The sequence below is a fragment of the Pezoporus wallicus genome, unplaced genomic scaffold (assembly GCF_028554395.1).
Source record: "Pezoporus wallicus isolate ANWC-B61680 ecotype Strahan unplaced genomic scaffold, APGP_CSIRO_Pwel_v1 contig_2908, whole genome shotgun sequence".
Taxonomy (NCBI): domain Eukaryota; kingdom Metazoa; phylum Chordata; class Aves; order Psittaciformes; family Psittacidae; genus Pezoporus; species Pezoporus wallicus.
This window is the reverse complement of record NW_026642179.1, coordinates 2,276,452-2,303,775: the sequence shown is the minus strand read 5'-3', so window position 1 is coordinate 2,303,775 and position 27,324 is coordinate 2,276,452. Positions and strand designations below refer to the sequence as shown.

The 27,324-nt window shown below is 41.2% G+C and overlaps 2 protein-coding genes across 3 annotated transcripts in view; both read left to right on the top strand.

The window, feature by feature from the left end:
• Window positions 1–6,088: 6,088 nt before the first annotated feature.
• Window positions 6,089–13,748, top strand: STRAP (serine/threonine kinase receptor associated protein). Its single transcript, XM_057428025.1, has 10 exons — window positions 6,089–6,323; window positions 7,408–7,543; window positions 8,428–8,509; window positions 8,755–8,827; window positions 9,392–9,488; window positions 10,876–11,013; window positions 11,580–11,716; window positions 12,440–12,589; window positions 12,998–13,063; window positions 13,391–13,748. The coding sequence occupies exons 1-10, from the start codon at window positions 6,212–6,214 to the stop codon at window positions 13,450–13,452; spliced, it is 1,053 nt and encodes a 350-aa protein (XP_057284008.1). The 5' UTR covers window positions 6,089–6,211; the 3' UTR covers window positions 13,453–13,748.
• Window positions 13,749–15,564: 1,816 nt separating this feature from the next.
• DERA (deoxyribose-phosphate aldolase) overlaps window positions 15,565–27,324 on the top strand; it is a 53,437-nt gene continuing 41,677 nt past the window's right edge. Inside the window, exons 1-3 of one of the 2 annotated variants that reach the window (XM_057427993.1) lie at window positions 15,720–15,765; window positions 21,888–21,935; window positions 25,287–25,384. In XM_057427993.1, coding sequence (XP_057283976.1) covers window positions 15,735–15,765; window positions 21,888–21,935; window positions 25,287–25,384 — 177 coding nt within the window. In that variant the 5' untranslated portion in view covers window positions 15,720–15,734. Of the gene's footprint in view, window positions 15,766–21,887; window positions 21,936–25,286; window positions 25,385–27,324 lie in introns of both variants that reach the window. The other variant, XM_057427994.1, reaches the window with a different exon arrangement.

Here is a 27,324-nt window from a genome sequence, read left to right as displayed (position 1 = left end):
GGTCTTGAACACTGCCAGGGATGGAGCATTCACAACCTCCCTGGGCAACCCATTCCAGTGCCTCACCACCCTAACAGGAAAGAATTTCCTCCTTATATCCAATCAAAACTTCCCCTGTTTAAGTTTTAACCCATTACCCCTTGTCCTATCACTACAATCCCTAGTGAAGAGTCCCTCCCCAGCATCCCTATAGGCCCCCTTCAGATACTGGAAAGCTGCTATGAGGTCTCCATGCAGCCTTCTCTTCTCCAGGCTGAACAGCCCCAACTTCCTCAGCCTGTCTTCATATGGGAGGTGCTTCAGTCCCCTGATCATCCTCGTGGCCCTTCTCTGGACTTGTTCCAACAGTTCCATGTCCTTTTTATGTTGAGGACACCAGAACTGCACACAATACTCCAGGTGAGGTCTCACAAGAGCAGAGTAAAGGGGCAGGATCACCTCCTTTGACCTGCTGGTCACGCTCCTTTTGATGCAGCCCAGGATTCGGTTGGCTTTCTGGGCTGCAAGCGCACACTGCAGCCAGCTCATGTTCATTTTCTCATCGACCAGCACCCCCAGGTTCTTCTCCGCAGGGCTGCTCTGAATCTCTTCTTTGCCCAACCTGTAGCTGTGCCTGGGATTGCTCCGACCCAGGTGTAGGACCTTGCACTTGGCATGGTTAAACTTCGTAAGGCTGGCATCAGCCCACCTCACAAGCGTGTCAAGGTCCCTCTGGATGGCATTCCTTCCCTCCAGTGTATCAACTGAACCACACAGCTTGGTGTCATCCACAAACCTGCTGAGGGCGCACTCAATCCCACTGTCCATGTCAGCGACAAAAATGTTGAACAAGACCAGTCCCAACACCGATCCCTGAGGGACATCACTCGTTACTGGTCTCCAGCCGGACATTGAGCCTTTATAGAGATCCTAGCACTAACATGGTGATTAAAGAAGTGGAATTACATTTGATCTCACCTGTAGAAACAGGAAAAAAGGTACAAATCTCACTATGAGGCACACTCCAAGTCTCCTATTTCCCCTCCTATCCTACAAGAAACTGCATGAAGCTAGAAAAAAAACATGGTCACCTGTTGTGAAAGGCTGATCTAGGAAGAACTCCTTGGCTTGCAGCACACTGTTCTCCTATTTGTGAAATATGATTACTTCTGCCTGTTATCTTGTCATTCAATGATAACTGACTGCTTAAGGCTGACACTCAGTCGTAATTAGTCCCCTGGTGAAAACACAGCAACGTACTTTGCAATTGCTCTCACATATCTGAACCCAGCATCTGTAACACATCATTCTTCAACAAACAGATATTCCTTTATCTTCCCCCCCCTCCCCCCAATTATTTGTACAAATTAGTAGGGGACATGTCTCCAAAGAAAAACTTAACAGAAATAGACAGCATCAATGCTCCTACAGATTACACTGTACATTTCACAATACAGCAAAATAACTTGTATTCAAAGTCTGCTAACAAAGGGGCCGCCCTGCTGCTCTTTTTCTTTCCCATTTACTTATTTAGCCAATTAATTTTAGAGAATTAAGCATCTAGAAACTTCTTGAGCACTATGTCCACAAAGCTGCCAGGTATAAACTGAAATAACTATCAGCAACTAAGCTCTCAGCTAGATCGTTAATGTACTAATAAGTATGTAAAGAGCTCCCCTCAGTGGCAAAAGAATGTATTTCCAGCTATGCTATCTAACATAACGAGAAGAAAGGAGTCTTTGGAAATGTAAATATGTATACTAAACACCCTCTACTTAATTCAATCCCTGCATGATTAATTTTAATCAAAGCACTAGAATCATGACCTTTCACTAGGATAGCTTTATTCATCATCAGCCACATTTCTGAGAAAATTCAGTCACTGGCTGTGAAAAGATGTTGTTTAATCAAGCAGACACTCTGAATTATAAATGTTAAGTAAAAGAGCGTCTTGCCCAGATGCTTCATAACCTATGATTGGCATACTTGTTATTCTGTGCAGTAATGAGGTGAATTACTCTGTATGATTAAAAGGCCCTGATTGCTCCATGACAAATTGAGGTTGACAAATACTTAATTTAATACTATAAAGAGTTATTTGGACAATAAATAGACCAGTCTGAAGCTCTGAATAAAAAGTTTTAAATGACATTTATTTTCTTTGTATCATTTTTGGAAACTGATATATAAGGACCTCGGCTAAACCAATAAAACTCAGTATTAACTCCGTACTTTTGTTTTAAACTTGCTAGGTAGGCTTTCATTTGTAATTAACTACTTTTTTCATCTTTTCTTCTTGTACCTTCTTTAGACCTCAGACAAGTGAGGCCTGTTTCACAGTTCCTAGCTTCTCGAACAATCTCTGTGTTAAACTATTCTATCCTGAGAGCACAGAACTAGTGTATTCCTAAATCAAACATTCTCAAATTGTGGGGAATAAACATAGTTAAATGGAGATGCTACTAAAGAGCCAAAAGGAGGGCAATGGCAGGAGAAATGCTGGAAGAGTTAGAGCTAAGACCACAGGCTGCTGGGCTCCAACAGAGGAAAACAACAGCTCTGAACACAAGCAGAGGAAGCAGATCCCATAGAAATTACCACATCAGGATATCGCTTCTCAGCAAGAGCTTGCCAGATCAGTTCAGCATCTCCTTTTGCCAGCTGACAATGCTGGATCAGTTCAGCATCTCCTATGTGTATTTGGCCCCTTCCCTTCTCATCCCTGTTCCTACTTCTGTCTAGAATACTTCCTCCTGAACATGCTTCTCATTCCACTTGCAGTGGCCCCATGGCAAAGTGTTTCTCCTTTCCCACCTGCAAACATGCTTCATGGCAGTATTTCTCCTCCTTGCGCTCAGCTTAAGAAATGCTGCATTAGAAATTTCTAGTTGATGTTGGATTAGAGATGCAGAATGTACACTGGAATGTAGCAGGAAAAAAGTCTGAGATGGCTGCTAAACAAACTTGCTGACTAAATCAGGCATGACACATCCTAAGTCAGGCCTAGGACAAACTTTGGAGACTTTCAGTTATTATGTTCTGGCCTGTCTACCAAGATTAAAAATATAAGAAAAAAAATTAGATAGCTTTATTTTCAGTATTTTTTCTGTATGTCTTTAGTCATATTTCCAAAGGTAATAAAGGTCCTCCCTGCTTTGCAGAACTGCAATTTAAAAAGTGATATCCTTCTGTACCACTGTTAAATCTAGACTCTAAGGGCCTAACTCCATTACTTCTTGTCCAGCTGTGTGGCTTTACTGTTCCTGTACATAGGAATGGAAACACCTTCAGTGTGAAAAGTAAAAATTAGTTTCTGGAAGGCACTGTCTGGTAAACAGCAGGGGAGGTAGCAGACAGGAAATGAGGCCAGAAAGGCTGTGGCTGGTGGCCAGCAGTGAAGTGTCAGGCTCTACCTGGGAATCAATCAAGCACCTGCTGCTGGAAGCACATTTGGGCACTGTGCAGCATCAGTGCTTGCGTAATCAAGTACATTCTTGTACCAAGTCCATCTACCAGCGGGTTTATAACTTTTATAAGTGGTAGCTGATAACAATCAATACACAGGTTTCTACCCAGTACAGTTATTTTCCTCGTGATGCAGCAGTTGGCAGCAGGATGCTTGAAGTCTGCCTACGTCCAACAGTAGGTATCAAAGTCCCTTTTTAAGGACCTGGCTTTAGTGACGCCCGTCACATTCCTTACCAGAACTTTCATGTTCCTGCAGCATATGAAAAACTCAATTCATAATACTACCCTACAGTGTTGCTGGGCCTTGTGGGATTTTTAATACATCTAGATTTTATAGGCTTCACATCTCCATGATTTTTCTCTTCTGATTTTCAGCTACTTACTGGCAAACTGGAAATACTTTTGCCTTTGTCTGACTGTTACAGATTTTGTGTCTTCCTAAGTGAGTATCATATTGTTGCTTTGTGCAGGTGGAAAATCATCCTCCCCTTTAATAGAAGACAAAATCAAACAAAACTACGAAATCATTAAAAAAACTATCCCTAAACACAATCTTTCCTTTCCTCAGTACTGAATTTTAAGTATGTATTTAAAATTTAATACTGAGGCTTTGTCTTTACTGACCCTTAGGTTTTTTTTTTTCCCATCAAAGAGTTTATAGTATCAGTTACCAAAACAGTTTTTTTTAATGTAAACCCAAGCAGCATTTATAACTGGGAAACATAATCCCGTGTTTAGATTAGGTGTTGAAAATGCAAAAGAAAGAAATCTTTTGCTTAGTCCTATTTCAAATATAAGATTTGATAAGGAATCACCATCTATCCTTTCTCATAGTTTCTGCCCCATTCATGTGAATGTATTTTTTGGTATGCAATGGCTCCAGAGTCAAAACAGATATACAGTTAGGAACGAAGGAAAAAAAAAAAAAAAAGACCAGGACAGCCTTCCACTATCTGAAAGAGGCCTATAGGGATGCTGGAGAAGGACTCTTCATCAGGGACTGTAGTGATAGGACAAGGGATAATGGGTTTAAACTTAACAGGGGGAGTTCAGTATAGGTATAACGAAGAAGCTCCTTACTGTAAGGGTGGTGAGTCAACGGAACAGGCTGCTCAAAGAACTGGTAAATGCTCCATCCCTGGCAGTGTTCAAGGCCAGGTTGGACAGAGCCTTGGGCAACATGGTCTAGTGTGAGGCATCCCTGCCCATGGCAGGGGGGTTGGAATTAGATGATCTTAAGGTCCTTTCCAACCCTAACTATTCTACGATTCTACGAAATACAGAATACATACGTAAGATTTAGAACATTAAGATAACATGACACTCTGGAAACACTGCTGTAGTGTAAAAGTTGCATCCGACTTCTGCACTCTGAAGTTTTAGCCACTCTACTGAGTAAAAGTATGTTATATATTAAGCTCTCGAAGTATTCCTAAGGATGGGATAAAATACCAAAAATTCCTCAGTCACAAACAATTTTACCAAGAGAATGACAACTTTTGGAGCTCGATTTCAACAAGACTTTTGATAATTTAAAAGCATTCAGAGATGCATTTGAATTCCCCTTGATTATCATCTGTAGTCTGAGAGTTGGATCAATTCAGCTATAGGCCTATGCCCAAGTACAGTGGGAGATTGGTATCTCTATTAGGAAAAATATCCAGAAGATCTGAAAGATGCTGAAAAGGTCTATGTGGCAGAACTGGAAATGCCAGTTATAGCATTAGTATACATGGAAACACATCATGAAATTACAAAATCATTGGGAGTTACTTTTGAGAACTCTGGGATCATAAACGAAATACTAGAAAGTCAGAAACGAAATGTGGCACCTACCCTATAAAGAGAAGCTGTGGAAGACTGAAGTTGTTTTAAACTTGAAATATCTATTAATGACTTAAAATACTTTTCATAGTTGTAAGACTTGGAATAGAAAAAGGAGATGAGCAACCACAAACCATTCTGATGTTTTAGCCTGTTGAAAGAACAGAACACCACTTCCCCAATTTTTAAGGCTGGTGACCCTCTTCAGATGCCATCTTTTGATACTTTTGCGGGCAAGCCTAAACAACTACCACCCACCTGGCTCCCACCTCCTTTATGAAAACCCAAGGGGTACTGCTATGTATCCCTGAGATCCCTACATCCCCTTCTGCCTGCCTTTCTGCCACCACCTTGCTGGAAAGGCTCATCAGATCCTGCAGCGGGCCGTAAGAGGGAATAGCACTACAGTAATAACCATGCTTCCACTTGGTAGAATTTCATCCTGCTTTAGGGGCCTGAAGAAAGCAGAGGGGCAGCACGGGGTCATAAAGAACTGCAAAGGAGACAGGATAGGCCGTAGGAGCACTGGCACCACTTCATATAAAGGGCTACTGAAAACCAAGAGCAAGGCTGAGGCGCACTGGAAGCTGCTGCCGAGGACCTTAGAGTCAGCACAGCATGAAGAGCAATGAGGCCTGTCCTGAGAACTGGACTCCGCGGGCACAGAGCCCAGCTGGGGCTGTGCGGGATCGAAGCGCACCCCGCAGGAACAACACCCGCCGCGGGCCCCCTACACGAGCTCCTCCGTGCGCCTGCGCCTAACTCGCTTCCGGCTGCGCTCCTATAGCCCGCAGCAGTTTCCGCTCCGGATCGTCCCGTCATTTCCTCTCCCGCCGCCGCTATTGCTGCTTCCTGCCCGGCCGGAGGGGAGTCGTGTCCCTCCACAGGCCCCGTACGCGTGCCACCGCTTCTCCTTCCCTCGTCCCCCGCCACCTCCGCCATGGCCATGAGGCAGACCCCGTTGACGTGCTCCGGGCACACGCGCCCTGTGGTGGACTTGGCCTTCAGCGGCATCACCCCCTACGGTTATTTCCTCATTAGCGCCTGCAAAGGTAAGCGAGGACGGGTGGCCCCTTTGTTTTGGGGGCTGCCCTCGTCTCCGGGGTAGAGGTGTGGAGAGCGGGGGGCAGGGCTGAGCCTTCGCCACGCTGCTCGTAGGTCGCGCACCGCCTCCCTGGGGGGGTGTCGTAGGGGCGGGCAGGAGGGGACCCAGGGGCTGGCGTTCGCTGAGGATATTGTTCCCGGCTGCTCTGCTCGTCCACTGAAACAGCAGCGTTTGTGGGGTCCTACTAGCTTATGGTGGTGCCGAAGTAAAAGGGGAACGCGAATCTGGTTTTCGTGGTGCTTAATTAATTAACGGGTTAGCCTCCGGTGTGCCGAAGCCCGCATGCGCCTAGTTTGGATCCAAGCTGGCGGGGGGGCGAGAAGCCTCGAAAAGGTTGGTTTGTAAAGCTGCCCACATGGGCTGTAGGTTTTAAAGTGAGCTTCCGTTTAATCAGGACAGCTGCCTTGCTGCGCGTAGAATGAAGATGTCCACCTCCTTTCCCGAGAATGCTTCTTCTTCTGTGAAAAGCATTTCCCCTTCATACAAATATGCGTTAATCTTATGTACGTATTCATAATTCAGACGTTTCTGCTCTGGAGGGCGTCTTGTTCAGCTGTGCATTATCTTGTGTGAACAACTTTTTGATAGCCTCCTAGAAAAAAGTGATCACAGGAAAGGTTTTCTGTTTTACATAATCTCTGTATGTGCTTTAAATGTATCTGCTGGCAAACAGAAGGCCTACTTCTGCATACTGTTAGTCTGATAATACTGTTCCAAAGTAAGAAAATAAATCTGCCCCACCTGAAGAAAACCAAGAAGTATAAAACCAGAACAAAGGCTTCCTTTCTGTCTCCCTTCTACCTTAACACAAACCTAAAGAAATTTTTTTATTTCATTTGGACTAGTATTTTAATGTGTATACAGTTTTAGAGTCATGCATATCTCAGCTCTTCAGATAAACTCTTAAAAAGAATATCTTCATAAAGTATGTGGCGTTTTCACGTTCTTTATGCTTGTGCAAGGGAGTCTCTTTGTTTAACAGCTTCCTTATTTTATCACATCACCTGAATATTGGTTTTGTTTTTCTGAAGATGGTAAACCCATGCTGCGTCAGGGCGATACAGGAGACTGGATTGGCACCTTTCTCGGTCATAAAGGTGCTGTTTGGGGGGCCACTTTGAACACAGATGCCACTAAAGCAGCTACAGCAGCAGCAGATTTTACAGCGTAAGTGATAAACTGCTTGAAATCTGTGTTTTATTTTAGTCTGTATCTTAGTTTAGTGCTCTTTGGTGACATATAGCTATAGTAAATTACTGATCTATTTGATTTTCTTTAGTAATTGTTAGCTTATTTATGGCTAGCCAAATTAAAACCTAGACTTTTAGGTTCCTGAAAGCAGCTACAGTTAATTCCATTGTGATTAATAACTATGATTGCTTTTTGATAAATAATTAATTACAATGCTAGTTTGCTATAATAACATTTCTGTATGGCTTTAATCTCTGGCACTGTATTTGGAGCATAGTTGAAAGAATGATTTTTGTTTTGCTTCTACCAGTTGGCTTCTTTATGTTATTGCCAGGTTGGATGAGGCTTGGAGTAACCTGGTCTAGTGGAAGGTGCCCCTGCCCATGGCAAGGGGGAAGTTGGAATTGGATGATCTTTAAGGTCCCTTCTAACCCAAACCATTCTATGGTTCTGTGATAATTACAGAAAAACTTGTGAAAATTCTAGTGGATTATTGCTCTGATTTTTTTTTTTCTTGTTTGTTTGCAGTATGTATTAATATTTGGCAAGTTGAATTCTGTTAGTAGAGGGTAATCTCTGTTAATGAAGTTGGAGAGAAGAACTGACTTTGTCTTAAAACTAAAATGCTAATTAGTCTGCATTATCCTGAAGAAGAGGATGAAGGAAAATTGTGGGATAGTACAAAAAAGACGTAGTAAAAACACATATTTTCACTGACTAACTGGGTTATATCTTACAAGAATGTAGGATTTATGATAAAATGTTATGATGTCAGGGAAGACTGCTTACCTTCTAATCTGACTGTTCAGGTTGATTTGTCATAGTGCTACTAAACATAAATGTTTTCTCTTACTGTTCAGCAAAGTGTGGGATGCTGTGTCAGGCGATGAACTAATAACATTGGCTCACAAGCACATTGTCAAAAGTGTGGATTTTACACAGGTAAGATAAACTTGTATACCATATCCACCAGGGAAGTAAGCTCTGCACTATGTTTTGGTATTAGTTGCTCTTCTACTTTTTATGTGTTTATCTTAATGAGCAAACAATATAGTGTAATACTCCTAGCTTTTGACATAGTAGATTAAATGTAATAATTCTGTTAGAGGTTGTTACTATAAGATTCATGGAGGAAGGCTGGTATTATGATTCAAAATAAAGTTGACCCTTTATAACTTCTGTTTCAGGATAGCAATTATCTGTTAACAGGTGGACAAGATAAACTGTTGCGTATCTATGACTTGAGCAAGCCAGAAGCTGGTGAGTGCTTCTTAGAAATTATTCTTTGGGGTTTTTTTTAGTTAAATAAAAGCTGTGAAATCACAAGCTACTTTGTTATGAATCACAAGAGACAAAATTGAGGATTGTTTTACAAATGTAATATCTATATCCTTAAGATGATCTGTATATTTTAAGTTTACATTTTTACAAGTGGATTAGAGTTTATAATGGATTTCAAGGTTACCATGTTTCAGCTCAACACGCTCATTAACAATAGGTCTAATTAAAATTTATCTTAAAGAAAAAATGCTCCACATATTTGTGTTTAAATTCATTTTCATACTGAACTACTGATGATTGATATGAAACTAGAGAACTCTGACTAGTTAAACTAGTGAAGCGTTTTAAATTTAGGTGGTCAGATATCCAGTTTATACTTACCCTGTTCCTGGAATAAGATCTACAGATAAAGTCATAAGTACTTGAAGTAATTTTACAGTTCCTAGTAAATGGAAAACCATATAGCTTAAGAAAGCTTCCAAACTGCTGCATGAAATTATGTAATTTTCTTGCATGTATTAAAATAATTGACTTTATTTTAAGAACCTGATGTTGTCAGTGGACATACTTCTGGCATCAAAAAGGCTTTATGGAGCAGTGATGACAAACAGATTCTTTCAGCTGATGATAAAACTGTCCGGTAAGAAAAAGTAACTTTTAAGTTTTCTAAGAAGCTCACTTCTATTTACTGTCTTCTGTGTGAGAAGATAGTTATGGTTTTTGGTAAAGATATGTAACACAAGTTAGTTGATCCTAGATTATTATAGCTTCATGCCTAATACAGCTCTTTTTTTCTGCTGTAGAGACACAACTTGTAATAATTCTAATTTACCCCATAAACATGTCCTCTCTGATAAGAACAGGTGGTCTTTGAGAAATGCATAGTATAATAAATTTGCCTTTCATAATCACAGAGAAGATGAATTTGTACATGAGGTCTTGTGCATACACATTGTGCTGAGGTATTGCTCCCTTGTTTCTTGCAGTCCAGCCTTGAAAGGTGCCCAAGACATGGACTAGCCAGGCACTGGGATAAATGACTGGGAAGAGTGTCTGGAAACAGTGCAGTGCTGGTTAGACATAGCCCTGTTTCTCTGCTGTGTTGATAAGTTGAGTAGGCTTTAGTGTTTTTATAGGATAGCTCATCCAGTCATGGTGAAGTGGTTTATAAGTTTACTTTATGCCCACTTGGTAGATGCCCTGAAGCCTAGACAAGACTGGCTGCTGGGGAGATGAATTGACAAAGACCCTTTCTCAAACTGTGCTCTGCAGAAAAGATGAAAGATGTGCCTCAGCTTTCTGGCTGATATGACCAGTGTTATTTCATGCTTAGCTGACACACCCATTATATTTATGGCACAAATGACAGGGAAATAGAATGGTCTTTTCTGCTCTGTGGAAGGAAGGATGGGAGTGTGAAGTGACTGGTGCAGTTTCTCTGTGGTCTCCTTTTCAGCTCTAGTTCTTTCCAGTTTCCTGGAGTTCAAAACAGACAAGAGACTCGTCTTGTTTGCTTTTCTCTGATTGTAGAAATAGAAATGTGGCAATCAGCTAATGAATGAAGATTCTTAACTTGTCGTAGCAGAGCAATTTCATTTCTTTTCTATTTAGATAGCTCTTCCACCCCTAGATAGAAAATTTTAGTATGTTGAATTAATTTCTGTTCTTTGTATAAATTGGTATTAGTGCCCCTTTGCCTTGGGATAAAAGGGCAGAATAGAATCTTCAAGCCTTGCTTCTAGAAAGCTTGTACTGCTCAAGAGACTTATGGCAAGATTTTTAATTTCTAAAAGAAGAGTAGTTAAGTGCTATGTGTACCATTTAATATTGTTGCATTAAGCTTCAGAAGTAAAAGTATTTTAAAGCAAGCACGTCTGAAAACTTTGCTTAGGTGAGAACAAAGATAAGAGTGCCACTGAAAATCTGAATTACTTGTGGAATCAAATTGTTAGGTGGCATTTTTGATCCAGATCTTGCCATTGCTGAAGTAATCTGAAAGTTTTTTTTCTTTTTTGTTTCCCCCTAAGCCTTTGGGACCGGAGTACCATGACAGAAGTGAAGGCACTAAATGTTGCAATGTCAGTGAGCAGCATGGAGTACGTTCCAGAAGGACAGATACTTGTGATAACCTATGGGAAAACTATTGCTTTTCATAGTGCAGAAACGTGAGTCCAAACCACAGAATTTTCACAGGTTGAGTAATGGGCTTGGTTGTGAGTGAAAAATGATTCTACAAGGCCAGGATCACCAAGGTGTCCACCAATACCAGTTCTGACATCTTTGACATCTTGTCAGAGGCAGAGGGTGAAACAACTACCCTCTGTGAACCCTAACTATCTGCAAGGTGCTAGACTGTAAAGTTTTGGTGCCATTTTCATTTCACACTAACTGTAATTGTAGTTAAATAAGTTTCATACAGGGTTCAGTTCAGTGCTTTTCAGAGAACTTAATTATCCATACATCTCTATGACATGTTAACAAAGTGAGTTATACACTTAAACGTTCCAGAAAGTAGTTCTGAATGTGTGAGCTTTTGTTTTGCTTATTCTGAACTTGTTCCTAACTTGATGAGCATGATTTGCAAGTATTAAAACTTATTTCAGAAACTGTGTGTGTGTGGTGTATTCTGTTTTTGTTAAAAGCAGTTGTGGTTAGTAGAATCACAGTTTCTTTGCTCTCAATATTAGGGTTTTCTTTAAATTACCTTTGGTAACAAGCTTTTCTCCCACAGTCTAGAGCAGATTAAATCATTTGAAGCACCTGCTACAATCAACTCTGCATCACTTCACCCTGCGAAAGAATGTTTGGTTGCAGGTGGTGAAGATTTTAAACTCTATAAGTATGACTATAATTCAGGAGAAGAATTAGGTACGTTTATCTTCTGTATTAAAAAAAATACTTCTGAAATGGGTATTAGAATAATGAAATAATGACTAATGACTAATGAATGGGACTTGTACTCAAGATTTCAGTATAACGTGCTGTGCAAGAGGATGGAAGGAAAAAATGCTTAACTAATAGTATACTTTATCTCGGTATACTTAATGTTGTTCTTCTAGAGCTAATTCAAGCCTCCATTAAAAAGCCTTTTACACAGACTTAGAAAAAGTTATTCTGTATTGCTGCAGTAGCAAGCATTAAGTGTTGTGACATTCATTAGATATGTCTAATAATTTGCAACTGTTGTGAAAAATGTGATGTTTATGTTCTTGGTAATGTTGGACAAATAGATTTTAAAAAAATGTATATATTTCAAAGTTTGCTTGTTGATCCCACCCTCATTTAAAACTCTTTGTGTGTAAAGTTGAAGGAACAGAGCAGGTGTACTCCATGGTACTGGCTTGTGTTAGTTTTGACTTGAATAAGTAAGCACCTGCAAGAACACTTTAGTATGTTACCTAAAGTAGAGAACACTTACATACCAATTAAGAGGAGCTTTAGTTTGCATCAGAAGTTAAATACTGAAAAAGTGTCCTTGTCCCCCAGTATTTGTCCCCCAGTATTTCTCCCCCTCTTCTGATTGTTTTTACTTACTAATTTCAGTTGTTGATTGAAACGTGAAATGAATGGTCTTGATGTGTTCTCTTACAGAATCTTACAAAGGCCACTTTGGTCCAATTCACTGTGTGAGATTTAGTCCTGATGGAGAGTTATATGCAAGTGGCTCTGAGGATGGTACGCTAAGATTGTGGCAAACAACAGTAGGGAAAACCTATGGCCTTTGGAAGTGTGTGGTTCCTGGTAAGTGTCTGCTTGTTCCTAGTGAAACTTGGATGCTCTGTGTGTTTTTTAAGTAACATCTATTATAAGTGATAAACATCATTGAATTTCATACAGTAACTGTACTGTCTTCTTAGGGTTTCTATATATGATTATATGTATCCACTCAAATCTGTTGGATTTAAGGATTTACTTTGGTAGATGTCATTTAAGCAATTAACTTCAAATGTGTAAGCTTACTGAATAAAGATACTTTGTGGCTATTCAGGCAAACAGTCTGATGTATGTTTAAAAGAAATATTAAATACTGTTTTTTAGAAGTTTTAGAGATAAGAATCTAAAATTTCACTAAATTAAGTGGAATTTTTTCATTAAATTTTGGGGGAGGAACTGAAGATATTGACTGTTTTTTCTTCCTTCTGCCTACAGAAGAGGAGAATGCAGAAGCAGCAAAAGCAAGGGCTACCCTTCCAGGAACTGCAGAGGAAGAAATAGGTAATGCACTGAACTGCCAACTTCAACTCAGCTAAATGTTAAAAGATAGTGACATTTGTTAGTATGGAAGAGGTAGCTTTTCCCAGGTACCTTCTGGCATTTTTCACTCTTCTCAAAAGATCTTTGAATGCATTTTCCTGAAAATGACCATGTGGTGAGTGTCAGACTACTGAATAGAGCTGAGCAGATGAACAGATGGGGTAGAGTAACTGCATCAGGTTAAATGGGAAAATAAACTGAACTGGTCTTTAATCAATCCCTGTAACATTTATTTGGTTTAAATATCTAAGATGAAATTAAAATAACACCCTTTTTATTTAATTGCAGAAGATCTTGCCTCTGAAAATTCAGATACAGTGTACAGCTCAACTCCTGAAGTTAAGGCCTGATTATTGCAACTGTTAACGCGACATACGGACATACGAGACTAAATCCAGTTACTGGTGATAAACGGCAGCCTTCCAGAGTGTGCTCTCTACATGAGGCAAAGCTGGGCAGTAATTGATGAGAATGCGGTGGAACTGGCTAGGTGTTGTCTGTAAGAACTGAGTATCCAAACAACAGGAAAAGATAAGTAGTAGAGTTCTGCTATTTCCTTAGCGTAACTGCCTACTGTCTTTTCAAAGAAGTGTGCAAGCCAAGATCCTGTCTCTCCAACTTCAGTTAGACTCATTGTAGTGTGGTGCTTTTTGGTTTTTGTTGGTTTTTTTTTCATTGTGGAGAGGAGAAACAATGGTTTTACCCACTTTTTTTTGTTCTGTTTCATTTTCTTGAAAGTTGGAAAACTTGGCTTTATTTGAAAATGGATTATGTACTTCACCTATTTGGTTTGGGTTTTGTTTCATTGTATGCTGCTTCTGAACATTTGTTTTCAATTGTCTTAATAAAATGCCTCTCAAACCTCATATCTTAATGTTGAGTGTGGGGTTCATGGAATGGAAAAGTAACGGAATCCTTTCTAGCATTCTGGATTTCTATGATACAGAGGGAAGAAAGCGATAAGAATGTTTTAGTGTTGGTACAGACCGTGGCAAGTTCTTTAATCTGTAATCGTTGTGTCTTTTTATTCTTCAAAGTTTGAATGTAAATGTGAGTCAAATCAAAACCAGTGAACACTCCTAAATTAAACATGCTGCCTGAAGTACTTGGTTGTACCTGAAAATTTCAGAGGTTGGCTTTGAGTCTGTATAGCACTTGGGTTTAGTCCTTCAGACTGGATAAAAAAGTTACTCTTTCAAGGCTACAAATCATATTTTCTTCATTAAAGAAAGTATTGCCATTCTTCCACTTGTCATTTCCTTTAATGTTATGCTGTAAGGTTTGTATGATGCATTCTGTAAAGAAAGAAAAGTAATACAGAGGTATATTTATTCATATGCCTTTTTATTTTTAATACTCTTATGTGTCCTTGCTCTTCCATTTTTTCCCGAGAGTACAACAACGTTGTTATCGTAGAAAATTGAAGCTTAATATTTGAAAATTGAGGCATAAATTGAAAGGTGGGCAGTTATGTCTGAACATAAGAAAATGCTTTTCCCGTGTGAGGGGCAGTCAAACACTGGAACATACTACTTAGGAGAGTGATGAAGTGTCTGATCTTGAAGATACCCAAAACCCACTGGATGTGACCCAAGGAAACCTGCTATATCTGAGCCCATTTCAGCAGGTGCTTGGACTTGGGTGGTTGGCAGAGGTCCCCTCTAGCTCCAGCTGCTGGAATGGAGGATGTGAGAAGGAATACAAGGAATGATCCTATGAATCTTTGTTTCTTAGTGCAGTAGTAGTGTTGAGGATATGTTATTTGCAGACACTATGCCAAACTTAATTTGCAGTTATCTCTGAATTTTACTCTCAAAACAACTTGCAACCCTCTGATTTACAGCTAATTTTGTCAGCCTTATTTCTAACCTATTTCAGCCTAGAAGCTGTTTTACAAGCTGTTTAAACAAATTCGCACACCTCTTGCAACTGAGTGCAGGCTCTAGTCTTTCTGCTTTATTTCAGTAGGCTGCACAGCATTCCACAGAGACTGGAATAGCATCCTCGGATTTCAGAGCTGTGGCCATTCACTGCTTTAAAACGATGCTGTCTTGAGTTTGTGGTTTCTTCGCTAGCCATGTGAAAAGACAGCTGAAATCATCTGTTACCTAAATGAGAATATTAACAGTGCGTAATACTTTTTTTCATGTGAGTTTGTGTCATCACAACTAGCTAAAGGAGGCTGTGATGTTGTCAGTGGCTTGTTACCGGACTTAGATTTTTCAGGTGTTACGAGGAAGTTTTACAAGGTTGGTAAGTTACAGAGCCTGTGGTGTGCACGTTTAACCCTAGTTTTTATTTGAAGATTCGACTCGAAGGAATGTTAATTTGCCTGGACTCCGTACCATCAAGAAGGCAGCTCGGGTGTTACTTATCCTTAAAGGAGCAGAACATCCTACAGCAGCTCCTGCCGCCGGACAGCAGTCTCCCTCCGGAGGCTGAAGGGTGGCGGTAGGTCTTGGCTGCCTCGTAACCAGTCTCTCTGCAACACCGCCTCGGCACTAACGCGGTGGCGGCGGGGGAGCGCCGTGCCCGCCCGCCCCCGCCGCTTCCTGCCTGTGCGGGGCGGGACCGGTGAAGCCGAGGTCCGCCCGCCTCGCTGGGTCGTAGGGAGCCGCTGGCAGCGCGGGCCATGGCGGGGAGAAACCCAGGCACGAAGCTGGGTAAGGGGCGGTGGCACGCGGGGAGGGCGCTGTGGCCTCGGCTCCTGCGTAAGAGCTGCTGGCTGCGGAGCCGTGGAGTGAGGGGTGCCCGAGGCGGCCGATCGGGAGCGCTGCTCGGGCAGGGCCGGCCGCACGCACTGGGACCAGGCAGAGGAGCGCCGGTGAGGCCCCGGACGGCTCCCGGCTGTAGGGTCGGCCCCTCTGCCGCAGCCGACCCACTCAGTGCGTATAAGCAGGCTGCTCCAGACCCTTGTTTTTATGGGAAGCCGAAATAGAAACAGACATGAGATTCCCTTAGCATATCATACACCAGTGACATACAGGCTTGTTGGAGACTTGTTTTCCCTTTGGTACTCCAGGTTGAACAGCGATTGAGGTTTCACCATCTCATAGGTCTTTGGCTTGAGAGGCTCCGAGCAGGGCACGGGGCTGTGGGACTCAGCAGTCCTAGTCCTGTTACAAAGCTGGGCCTCGTCCCCTCTTGATCACTTTTATGGTTCTCACTGAATAAACCCCTTCTTTCTCCCCAAGAGGCTCAAACCACTTTTTATTAGTTGGATTCTGATTTGCAAACTGGGAACTTTAACTCTCCTTATTGTTCTCCCTGTTGCTTGCTCTCTGAACTCTCCTTATTGTTCTCCCTGTTGCTTGCTCTCTGAATACCAGTAAGGATTTTGCAGGTGGTCTCCAAGCCCACAAAGTGTCTGTGCCAGAAGGAAGGGCAGAGAGCAGCCATGAAAGGATTTCTCTGCAATTTCCAGTTGGAGCACCTCTTCTGCTGATTGCTTGGGATAGGGACAGAGAAAGGGCTACAGCTTTCTGACTTCCCCCGGCAAACTCTAACTGCAGTGGTGGGATGAATTAAGATGATTAGCCTTCCTGCAGTCTGCATTTGAGATACAATAATTTGGTTAATATGAGCAGATGGCTAGTTAAGTGAAGCAGATACAGGGGTGGCATCATGGAAGATGGGCAGCGAAGGACAGCTAGTGTGGAGCAGGTTGATCTCAATTGGTTAGCAAGAGCAGAGTTCAGGAGTCCATGCTGCACTGTCATGTGGCTGTGCTCGTCTCTAGCAGGAGCTTGTGTGCTTTTACAGAGCAGTTAAATGATTAGCCTGTGGACAACTGAGTTGACTGCATTTTCATTCACCAGAATCCTTGATGTGCTGTAACTCCTGAAAGTGAGCTGTCAAATTGCTCTCTGATGTGCTTATTCTTGGGTTGCTTGCAGGGACATATGAGTTTCAACCGTAGCCATCTGAACAGCATCTTTTTGCTGAAGCAAACATTAATAATGCAGTGGCAAAACTTCAACATCTGTTAGGAAAAACTGGCATGAAAGTTTGCAAAAGCACTTCAGTTACTTTAAACTAGGTGCATGTTTTGCTTTTTCTTACTGTAAATTTAATGTTACAATTGATTGTTGGTATGTGGGAAGAACAGAAACTTGAGTATGAAGTCAGTTCAGTTCTTATCAATAGTCATCCTCTGACAGATGGGACATGTCAGGAAGGCTGTGCTGCCAAGTGGGAAATTATTGAAAGAGACAGTTGACCTCACTAATATTTGGTTGGGTGTTCCTGTACATCCTTAGTCAAGGGAGAAGTATTCAATCTGCATCTGACTAGCACATCATACTTGTTTTTGACACCACTGAAGTAGTCTTTGAGTATGTTCCAAGTACTTTCTGTAACTCTTTCTTTTCCTCTAAGTAGCCCTCCCCTGCTCAAAATGGAGAGCACAGAAGGATGGATGTCTTCAGGGCTGCACCATGTGGCCTCTTGCAGCTGCAGATTTACCTGGAAAGGCCACAGTCCTCACTTTATCCACAGGTGCTTGTTGCCATGCATTCCCAATGATCTTCGTTGAAATCATTTGCAGTCAAAATAGGGAACTGCAGGTGTTTATAGTCTTGAGAAGAGAAGGCTCGGGGAGGACCTTTAAAATTACCTGAAAGGAGGATGGAACGAGGAGGTGGCTGGTTTCTTCTCCTAAGTAACAACTGACAGGATAAGAGATAACAGCCTCAAGCTGTGCCAGGGGAGGTTTAAATTGGATACAAGGGAGAATTTCTTCACCAAGAGGGTGATCAGGTATTGGAACAGGCTGCCCAGGGTAGTGGTGGAATCGCCATCTCTGGAGGTGTTCAAAAACTATGCAGATGAGGCCTTTAGTGACATGGTTTAGTGGTGGACTTGGAAATCCTGTGGTGATGGTTGGACTTGATGATCCTAAAGGTCTATTCCAACCTAGTTGATTTTATGATTCTATGATCGAGGTTAGGTGTGCAGGACAGGCATGGTAGGGGAACAGTGTGGCCATCACTACATTTGCATTAAGCAGTAGCATACCCACTGTATCTAACAGCTGCCTTATGCTGGCTGCTTTAAAGGGAGAACTGAATCTCCCTGCTCTTTGCTCTCCCACTAAATATACATCTGAAGTATGTGAAGTGCTGTGTTTAAGTAAGTTGCTGTATCTTACTTGGTGCTGTATCTTAGCTGGTAGCAGTGCTCAAACTGAGCATGTTAAACCCTTGCCTTTATCTGTCATGGCTGCTAGCAATACACACTGCTTCTGTGACTTAGGCACTTTGGCTTTTCAAGGTTTTGCCAGCTTGTGCAAGCGTCTTTAACAGTAATTCAAGTGGTTTGCCCTGTATCTCACAGAGCGTTCTGTAGGATTATATCCTTCTAACAGGGACACCTAGTGGTAAAATGTTTTACTTAAAAATGTATTACTTGAGTCTTTTTCTCTGTGCTTGCTATTTCTGTGCTTGCTACCTAATGTCATCATTTAAGCAGTAAATTTCTGATGCTGCTATTAGCGAACATCTTTTGTTTATCAGTGACATGCCAAACTCTTCTCAAATAATTACATGTAATGCTCTCCCATGTGATTTTTAATAAATACCTTTTTTGTAAAAGTCCTTAATTCATCCTTTCTTTCTGTCTTTCTTCTTATCACTATTCCTTAGTAGCAGAAGGTGTTTACTTGGAGTAAAGAACCAGTACATTATAGCACAGATAAAAAGACACTGATTTGCATGAACTAGTCAGAGGGTCACTAGTCTAATGCAGTGATACATTTGCCAGCAAAAAGTCATGTAAATGAGGTGGATAAGAAATTTTACAAGTTTGTCATTTCACAGGGTCTGCTTGAGAGGTCATTCTTGAGTGTTCAGGTTCACCATAATGCCGCAGGGGCTGAAAGGAGTCTGCCTCTCCTTCTCTGCTCCCAAGGATGATGGACTATCACAGACAGGTGATACAGGTGCTTCATGTTTTGTCACATTTCACAAAAGCATCAGATGCAGCATTTCAGTGCCACTTCACAACAGAATAGCAAAACGCATCAATCAGTATCTGTTTTGTAGTGTAATCTAGTAGCATATTCCTTTGGTTTAACTGCAGGGATGCAGATGTCTTCCATGTGGGTTTTCTGTTCCCTGCAGACAGAATTTTGATGCAACAACTTCAGAAGTCATGGAGAAGGAAAGATACTGAGTAACCTTGGGTAGAGACAGAAGATGGCAAGTAGGATGTTTAAAACCAAGCAGCTAACACAGGTGATGTGCATGGAGCCTGAGTATGTGCCTAGATACAAGTCTACCATTCAGTAGAGGTGGTGGAATCTAAATCAGAAAGAGGAATGGCCTGAACCACAATACAGGGTTGTGTGGTAGAACAACAGCAGGATTACCAGTCACACAGGTCTACTGTTTATTGCATAGTAAAAGGGTAAATCCTGCCTGACCAACCTAATTGCTTTCCATAATAAAACGAGTGCATATTTTGACAAAGGGAGAGCAGGGGATGTTGGTTTACTTCAATTTTAGCAAGGTTTTTGACACTCTCTTTTGCAATAGTTCATATCCATGTTAGAACTTTTGAATGGATGAATACTGAAATGGTTAAAAACATGATTGGATGGTGGGGCTGACAAGGTGATGGTAAGTAGGTCATACTCTACTTTGAGGCTGGTACTTAGTAGGGTAATGCAGCGCTCTACCCTGGGACCCTTCTCACTTAACATTTTTTTTCAGTGACTGGAAGAGGTGATGGACTGCTTGCTCGTAAAGTTTACAGATGTGACTGAATTAGCCAGATCATTCAGATGGACCCAGACTGGCTGGAAAAGAGGATCAACAGAAAGCCGGTGACATTCAGTAGGGCTGAAGGCAGAGCCCTGCCTTGGGGAGGATGTGCCCTGTTAGCCACAAGGGCTGTGTCTGCCTCCCTGGGGAGCAGCTCTGCTGAAAGGACCCAGGGCTGGTGCACAGTGAGGTGGGCACAAGCAGCAGTGCCCCAGCAGCAGGGATGGCCAATGGCATCCTGGGCCATGCTGATGGGGACACGAGCAGATGTAGCTCGTGGGAAGAGAGGAATCATCCTCCCTGCTCAGCACTTTTTAGGCCGTATCTGAAAGGCTGTTCCCAGTTCTGTTGCCTCCCAACAGGAAAAAGAGATTGATAAACTGCCACAAGTTCAGCAGAGGGTCACCAAGATGGCCAGAGGGAAGTATTCATATTCATAGAATAGTTTGGGTTGGAAGGGACCTTCAAAGGTCATCTTGTCCAACCCCCTGCAATGAGCAGGGACATCTTCAACTAGACCAGGTTGCTCAGAACCACATCTAGCCTGACCTTGAATGCCTCCAGGGATGTCTCCAGATCCACCAGCTCTCTGGGCAACCTGTGCCAGGGTTTCACCATCCTCATCATAAAAAATGTCTTCAATATATTTAGTCTGAATCTCCCCTCTTTCAGATTAAAACCATTACCCCTTGTCCCGCCTCAACAGGCCCTCTTGAAAAGTCTCTCTCCATCTTTCTTACAGGCCTCTTTTAAGAACTGAAAGGCTGCAATAAGGACTCCCCTGAGTCTTCTTTTCCTCAGGCTGAACAACTCTCTCAGCCTTTCCTGATAAGAAAGGTGCTCCAGATCTCTGATCACTTTTGTAGCCCTCCTCTGGACTCTCCAAGAGGTCCATGTCTTTCTTGCACTGAGGACACCAGAACTGCACACAGACTCCAAGTGGGGCCTCGCCAGAGCAGGGTAGAGGGGCAGGATCACCTCCCTTGACCTTCTGGCCTTACTCCTTCGGACGCAGCCCATGATACGATTGGCTTTCTGGGCTGTGAGCGCACACTGCTGGCTCATGTTCTTGTATTCTAAAAAAGTAAAAACCTATCTGTGTTGCTCAGCCCCTCTAGTTGAAGGGCCAGAAATACATTCATTATGTTTCAATTGATACTTTTAATTATGGTTGGTATTTCTGAGCCATTTACGTGTGAGAGCTAGCCTGTTGGTAAGTGGCATTTAGATAATGAAGTGTTGCATCCCTTTTCAAGACAGCGTGATTCTGTTCTAATATATTAATAGATGGTTTTAGCCTGTGCTGTGGCTCTGTTTCTTCACCGATCCATACTATCACCTTTTGAATCTGCTGAATATTTTAATCAAATTTGAAGGACAGCTAGATGGCTCAGAAATAAGTAGGTTGCTGGATGGAGAGACCAGATTAGTTCTTGTGTTGAGAGGAAGGCAGGCATAGTTCAGCAATTACATGAGTTTTCTTGACCTCTTTTTTGGGGGGAAGACTATGGGCAGTTTACACAACTAACAAGGTCCTGTTTACTCCATGATCACAAGGACCATAACAGGACAACTGGGTTATTGGGGTTAGGAGCAGTTTCTGGAGCCAGTGAAGAAGAGAGGGAGCAGCAGAGGACCTGGACCTGCAGGAAATCAAGCTCCTGTTGTCCTGCAGCTTGCTTTCTGAGGAGAGGTTTGTCAGTGGGTTTCAAAGTGCTTTGGAGGATGCTGTGATCTATTTCATGTGATCCGTGGTGATTTCACTAATGTCACAAGGTAGTAGAGCTGATTTCTAGTTCAGGGCTCATGCCTTTGTGTCCTGCTTTGAGTATCTGAAAGCTAATGACTTGGAAACTGAACTTCTCTCGTATAAGGAAAATAAGAGGTCCATAGCAAGAGTCACTATGAAAAAATAGCTATAGCTTCTGTCTTGAAGAAACTGAATAACCCTTAAGCCTCTAAACAGCTTACATGGTAAGATAACTGTACAGTGCCTGATCCTGAAACCTTTTCTCTCTCTTCAGTGGCTTTGCTCAGCTCTGGGTGGCCAGCTGGGGTCAGCCTGTGTCCAGGTGAACACCTCATTTCTCCGCTAAAGGTTCAGGACACAGTTTCACTCGCTTCTCTATAAATAACAGCTTTCATCGCTTCCCTTACCCATTTTATCATGTGTTCATGGTAAGAGCAGGAGCACACATGCTGTTTCTGGCACGGAGGAGGAAATAACCAGTTGGGAGGGGCAGCTTCTTTTGGGGACAGTGCTGCCTTAAAATGCTTGTGAAGTTACTGCCTCAGGCATCCTTGAGCTTTCTGTTCCACCATCTGAAGGGATGCCATCTACACATTTTTTTTTAAGCTTCTGAAGAGCTTAGTCTGTTTTATGAGGAATGTGTTAGCTATCTTAGATATTTATGTAATTATACTAATGAAGTGGGTTTATTTATTGTTTTCCGAGGAAATGCTTGGTATTTTTGGATTCATGTTCTGCGAAGAGAGGAGATGAATTTCCTGTTGAATATGATTTTTTCAAATGTCTTTGGAGAAAAAAAGTAAACTTGAAGAGTGATTACAGAATATTGGCTAATTAGCTATAGTGTAACTGCTTTAATTACTTTTATCCGTGAAGCCACATGACTGTGCAGATGACTAGCAGATGACTTATTTAAAAAAAAAACAAGAAAGAAAAAAAAAAAGAGACGTGTTCACACTGCAAGGTTAATGAGACTAATTAAATATAGTTTTTCTTAGCCAGATACTAAATCCTAAAGCTTGGGGGACTGGGGGAGGGGGAGAATCCAAAAGCAGGCAGTGCTATTTCAAATAATGGTTTTATTCTGATTTTTAATGCAAGCAGGGGAAAAAAAAAGAAGCTGGAATTAAGTGATATTTTTGAATACAAACACATTCTAAGATTTTATGAGACCTCACATGGCAAACTTTGAATGTCTATTTAGAGACAATTATGCTGAGACATATATGTTTTCATTTGCCCACTGCTTTAATTAATGGAGAAGTGGGCTTGAATAAAAGGTCTGTGTTAGATAGAAGTCCCCATCTGCTCCTTCATATTAACAGAACCTTTGTCCTTCTTTGCCTTGGATTTTATTATTTACGCCATTTTATATCCTTTAGTAAACTGCAGAATGTCTCACATCGAGTTCTGCAGACAGGATGGAGTTCTCATTTTTTGTTAGATATTTTATTCTTTTTTTTTAAAGTTTTCTTCAAAACTTTATTTTCTGTGCACAGTGGTTTGATACCCCACAGTCAATAAAAAACAAATCCTTGGGGATCCAAATCCTGTGGTCTTTCAAGGAAACTTGAATCTCAGGCACAAAAATTAGATATTAGACCTTACTGAGTCGCCATGTGTTGGCTGCCTTCATCACTAGCCTTGAGTTATGGAAAACAGAGGGTAAAATGTGTTACATAGTGTGTAGGGCTTAAGCCAATGTAGAAGTTTCACTAGTTTATATTTCAGCTAGTGATCTTTATTTCTTGATACTCAAAAAGAAGGAAAGTAGCCATTGGTTTTGTAGCAATAGCTTTTCTCACCTACTTTCTACATCAGATAAGCTTCTTGCTTTTGGGACAGAATAGGTAAGCCTGTGGCTTTGAAAGTGGAGAAGAGAAATGAGGGTTTGTTGTTCAGCTGATTGAGACTTTGCAAGCTCCTCTTTGTCACCGTACAGTGAGGCTGAAGCTAAAGTGACACTAACAAAATCCTTAAACTCATTAGGATTCGTTTGAGATTCCTTTTTAGATTTACTTTTTCTGATTTTGCCCAACATTTTGATGTTGTAGGTATTGCTCATTTAACTACTTTTATGTCCTAATAGGGGAGCATGGTGGCTTAGAGTGCTCAGAATGTCTTGTTTAGCTATGTTTCATGCCTTTGTCCTGCATTTCCATTGAGTTATCTTTACCCTAAAGTGGCTTCTCGAGAGCTTTTTGAAAGTCTAATCAGGAAAACAAGCTTGTATTTACACATAGTTCAGCTAGTATATTAGTTCTGCACTATTAAAATATGAAGTAGGAAGACAAAAAATTAGGATAAGATTTCTGCACAAAATTAGTGATTTTTGGCCATCGGATCTTTTTTTCCTTAATGTTTTAAACCTTTTTAATCAGCATGCTTGAGGGAAATGCAAGTTTAATACAGTGGTAAAGGCTCATAGGGACAATATGCTCTTAATAAATTGTCACACAGAATTATTATCTCTTAGTATCTAACCCCATGTCCATATACTGATGTTAAGTGATGATGATACTTGATGGTTGATGGTGGTGATTTGCTGATGATTGGTGGTTAATGATTGTGGATGTTGTTCAGAGTATTTTCATGGATTGCTGATATGATTAGTGTTTGGAAGAATTAGTTTTGGGATATGAGGGGTTTTAAAGATATTCTGATCTCTTTTTTGGGTGTACTTATGTGAGCAGTTTTTGGTTATTAATATTCAAAATTACACCTTTGGTTTATCATACTAAGCAGAACTTTAAAGATTCATGAACCTGGATCCTGATTTCTCCTTTATCCATCAATTGCCCTTTGTTAAGCAGTGTCCCTTCTGTTTTTAGACAATTTCATTGTTTTAGTAAATGTTGAGCATCAGCTTGTCTCTAGATATGGTTGTTGTTTATGGATACTGAAACTCATTGAAATTGTGAGCCAGACTGCCTGCAGTGGGCACTTCAAGGAATTCACACATGTAACACCTTGCTCAGAGTCCTCTGGAGTGCTTGGCAAGGTGAACAGTTCATGGGCAGGCGTGCATCTTAGCAGCTTCTAGGTAGGTATGTTGCCCGGGAATTCAGTGCTTTTGGAAACTTGCAGTTATTCCACTTAATCAGCCTCTAGTAGAAAATTCAGTAAAATTATCTCTAGACAATAAAATCCAAGTGCTTTGTTATGCAAGGGTCTGTCCAGAAGTTTTCATGACCATGTGGGGTACAGTTCCTGTAAATAAGGATTGAAGCACACAAAATTGCTGTTGCATCCTGGGTGCCACCAGACAAGCAAAGGATTGACTAAATGTTACCATATTATGGAATCCTAAAGTAAATCATCAAGCAGTGGCAGAAGGCTGTTTTGTGGATTTTTTTTTTAATATGCTACATGTTTAAAAAAACCTCATAGTCCAGGACTGCAACGTAGTGTCTCTCATCAGCTGTAATTCAGTTGTAATGACAAACAAAACATGCTGTTTGAAACATCCAGTTCACAGATCATACCCTAACAGAAATTAATGCTATTATGGTATCTTGGATGAGTGGTAAGTACTCAAGCCCTTTAAAGTACATGGAAGCACAACATGCTCTTCAGAGGGTCCAAACCAAGCTACAACTTTCTACTGAAGTCCCACACCATATATTAAAAGGACACAGAAATAGATAAGACTTTTTTTCTTTTTCCACTCCAGAACTTGGCTGGATCTCAAAAGTGTATGTGAATCGACCTGAAGTTGTGAGGCATGCAGAACAAATTAAAAAATGGAGCACTGTGAAAGGTAATTGGCAAGTAAGTGCTCTTTTTTTGCATTCTGTTCCTGTATTTTTAAAGCAGTCACTCTCCTTCTCCAGGCTGCAATATTGAATTTTTTTCAAGATACATGTAAACTTAAAAGATGTGCTTGTCCATGTCTTATTTTAATAATTTGTATTTGATGATGGTGGGATGGAATAAGGTGATGCATTTATCCAAACAAGTTAAAAACCTTATAACTCATGAGTGGCAAAACCGCAAATGAATTTAAGTCATCTTTATTCATGAGTGGATTAAATTGTATATTACTATCCTACCACATTTATTCTGTTCTCTGCATGCTGACTTCTTATTTTTTAATTTTGAAGCTGTAAGATGTGATCATGGTCCCTGTCAAGTTTGACCTACCTGGATGATTTTTCTTTACTTAAACATCCCCAACATGTGTGATTTCTTTTCTTAAGTAGTTCTTACCTAAAACTCAAAAATTCTAACAAACAAGCTATGGCACTCAGGGGTGGGAGGGGAAAGAGCCTACTACCGTTAAAGGGACTGACATCTCAACTCCTCAGCTCAGGTAAATGATTGGTTATTTTCTGTCTAATATAAAATAGGTTCAAGTAAACTATTGCTAAAGCCAGTGGTGCAAATGAACTTCTTTTCAAGGCTGACTTCTATTCATTGACACACACGTTCAAGCTGTCTTGGCAGTTACCTTCAACTTCTGCTGATTGCTGCCCTCCTGACAGAATTGACAGATACTGGCCTGGTATGCATTTTGGTTTCTCCAGTTTGTACATGAAAATTGTACTCAAAACCATCAGGTCAGCAGCGTAAGGTAGTGTGTTCTGCAAAGCAGAGTGAGTCATGGCCATGTGCTGGCTTCTGCTGCCCCAGTGTCAGGACAGGAAGGGGAACAGCAAGCAGCTGGCTGCAGGATGTCGTGAATGCTTTGGCAGCCTTCAGCCAAGGGCAAGGTGTGAAAAAAAGCCATACAGCAGACCAGGAGGTCCCAGTGAGCTCTCAACTTTGGTCCAAAGGACAAATTGATTCCTCATTCACCAAACAGCTGTTCTGCAAGCAAATATGTGTGATTCCTCCCCTCTGCCTGCTAAATAAGTCATTTACTTGCAACAGTAACTGAAAACCTGAGAGTGGGAGGAAGGGGACAGTAAAGGATCAGTCTTAACAGTGCAACGTATTAGAATAAAGCAAGAATCATTTAGCTGTACCTTAATTCTTAAAAAAGCTGCTCAAAACAGTTGGCATCCTGAGCTTAGCATGTCAGGCAGCTATTTTGCGATGGCTGAAGCTGCGTTCACAATGAATGCAGATGTAGATGATGGCTGGGGGTAATTTGATGTAGCTGTAAGATCCTACTGGAAGGTGATAGAAAAAAAACCTTCCTACCTGTTATGTGAACCTGAAAATTTGGGCTTTGAATGTGACGATTAAATAAAAAATGGTTATAAACTAGGAAAGTTAGACTCCAGCTCAACATTTCTTCAGTTTCTTATCTATAAAGAGGTCACTTGATACCAAGTTTAGCAGTCTAGTAGCTCTGGGTTAGGAAATGGTGTCAGTGAGAAAATCCAGAGGATATTCCACAATCTGGTCTATTGTCAAGTACTGCAGGTACAGTAATAAAAAAATAAGTCTGCTGATCTGACCAAAGTTACTGTATAAAGAACAAAGACACAGAGAGCCACAGGCTTTGATTACAAAGAATTGTGGGGAAGAAGGACATTTAGTGTCACTCCCTCAATATGGCTGTAGGACAAATGTTTAATTATTACTAATTAAACTTCTGCAATCTCCTGTGTAGTAACACTGATACCAAACTACTCAAGTAAGTTTTGCTTTGAAGAATACCAGAAGCATCTCTCCTGTATTTGAGCACTGTCATTGCAGGATAGTCACGTGCTGTTTATTTTACAGGGGTGGTTTTGAACCTTTACATACTTGAGGTTAAGCAG

Coding starts and splice junctions, on each gene's coding strand:
- STRAP (XM_057428025.1), top strand. CDS start 6,212: ATGGCCATGAGGCAGACCCCGTTGACGTGCTCCGGGCACACGCGCCCT. Junction 9,489..10,875: donor GCTGATGATAAAACTGTCCG/GTAAGAAAAAGT, acceptor TTTCCCCCTAAG/CCTTTGGGACCGGAGTACCA. Junction 12,590..12,997: donor TTGGAAGTGTGTGGTTCCTG/GTAAGTGTCTGC, acceptor TTCTGCCTACAG/AAGAGGAGAATGCAGAAGCA.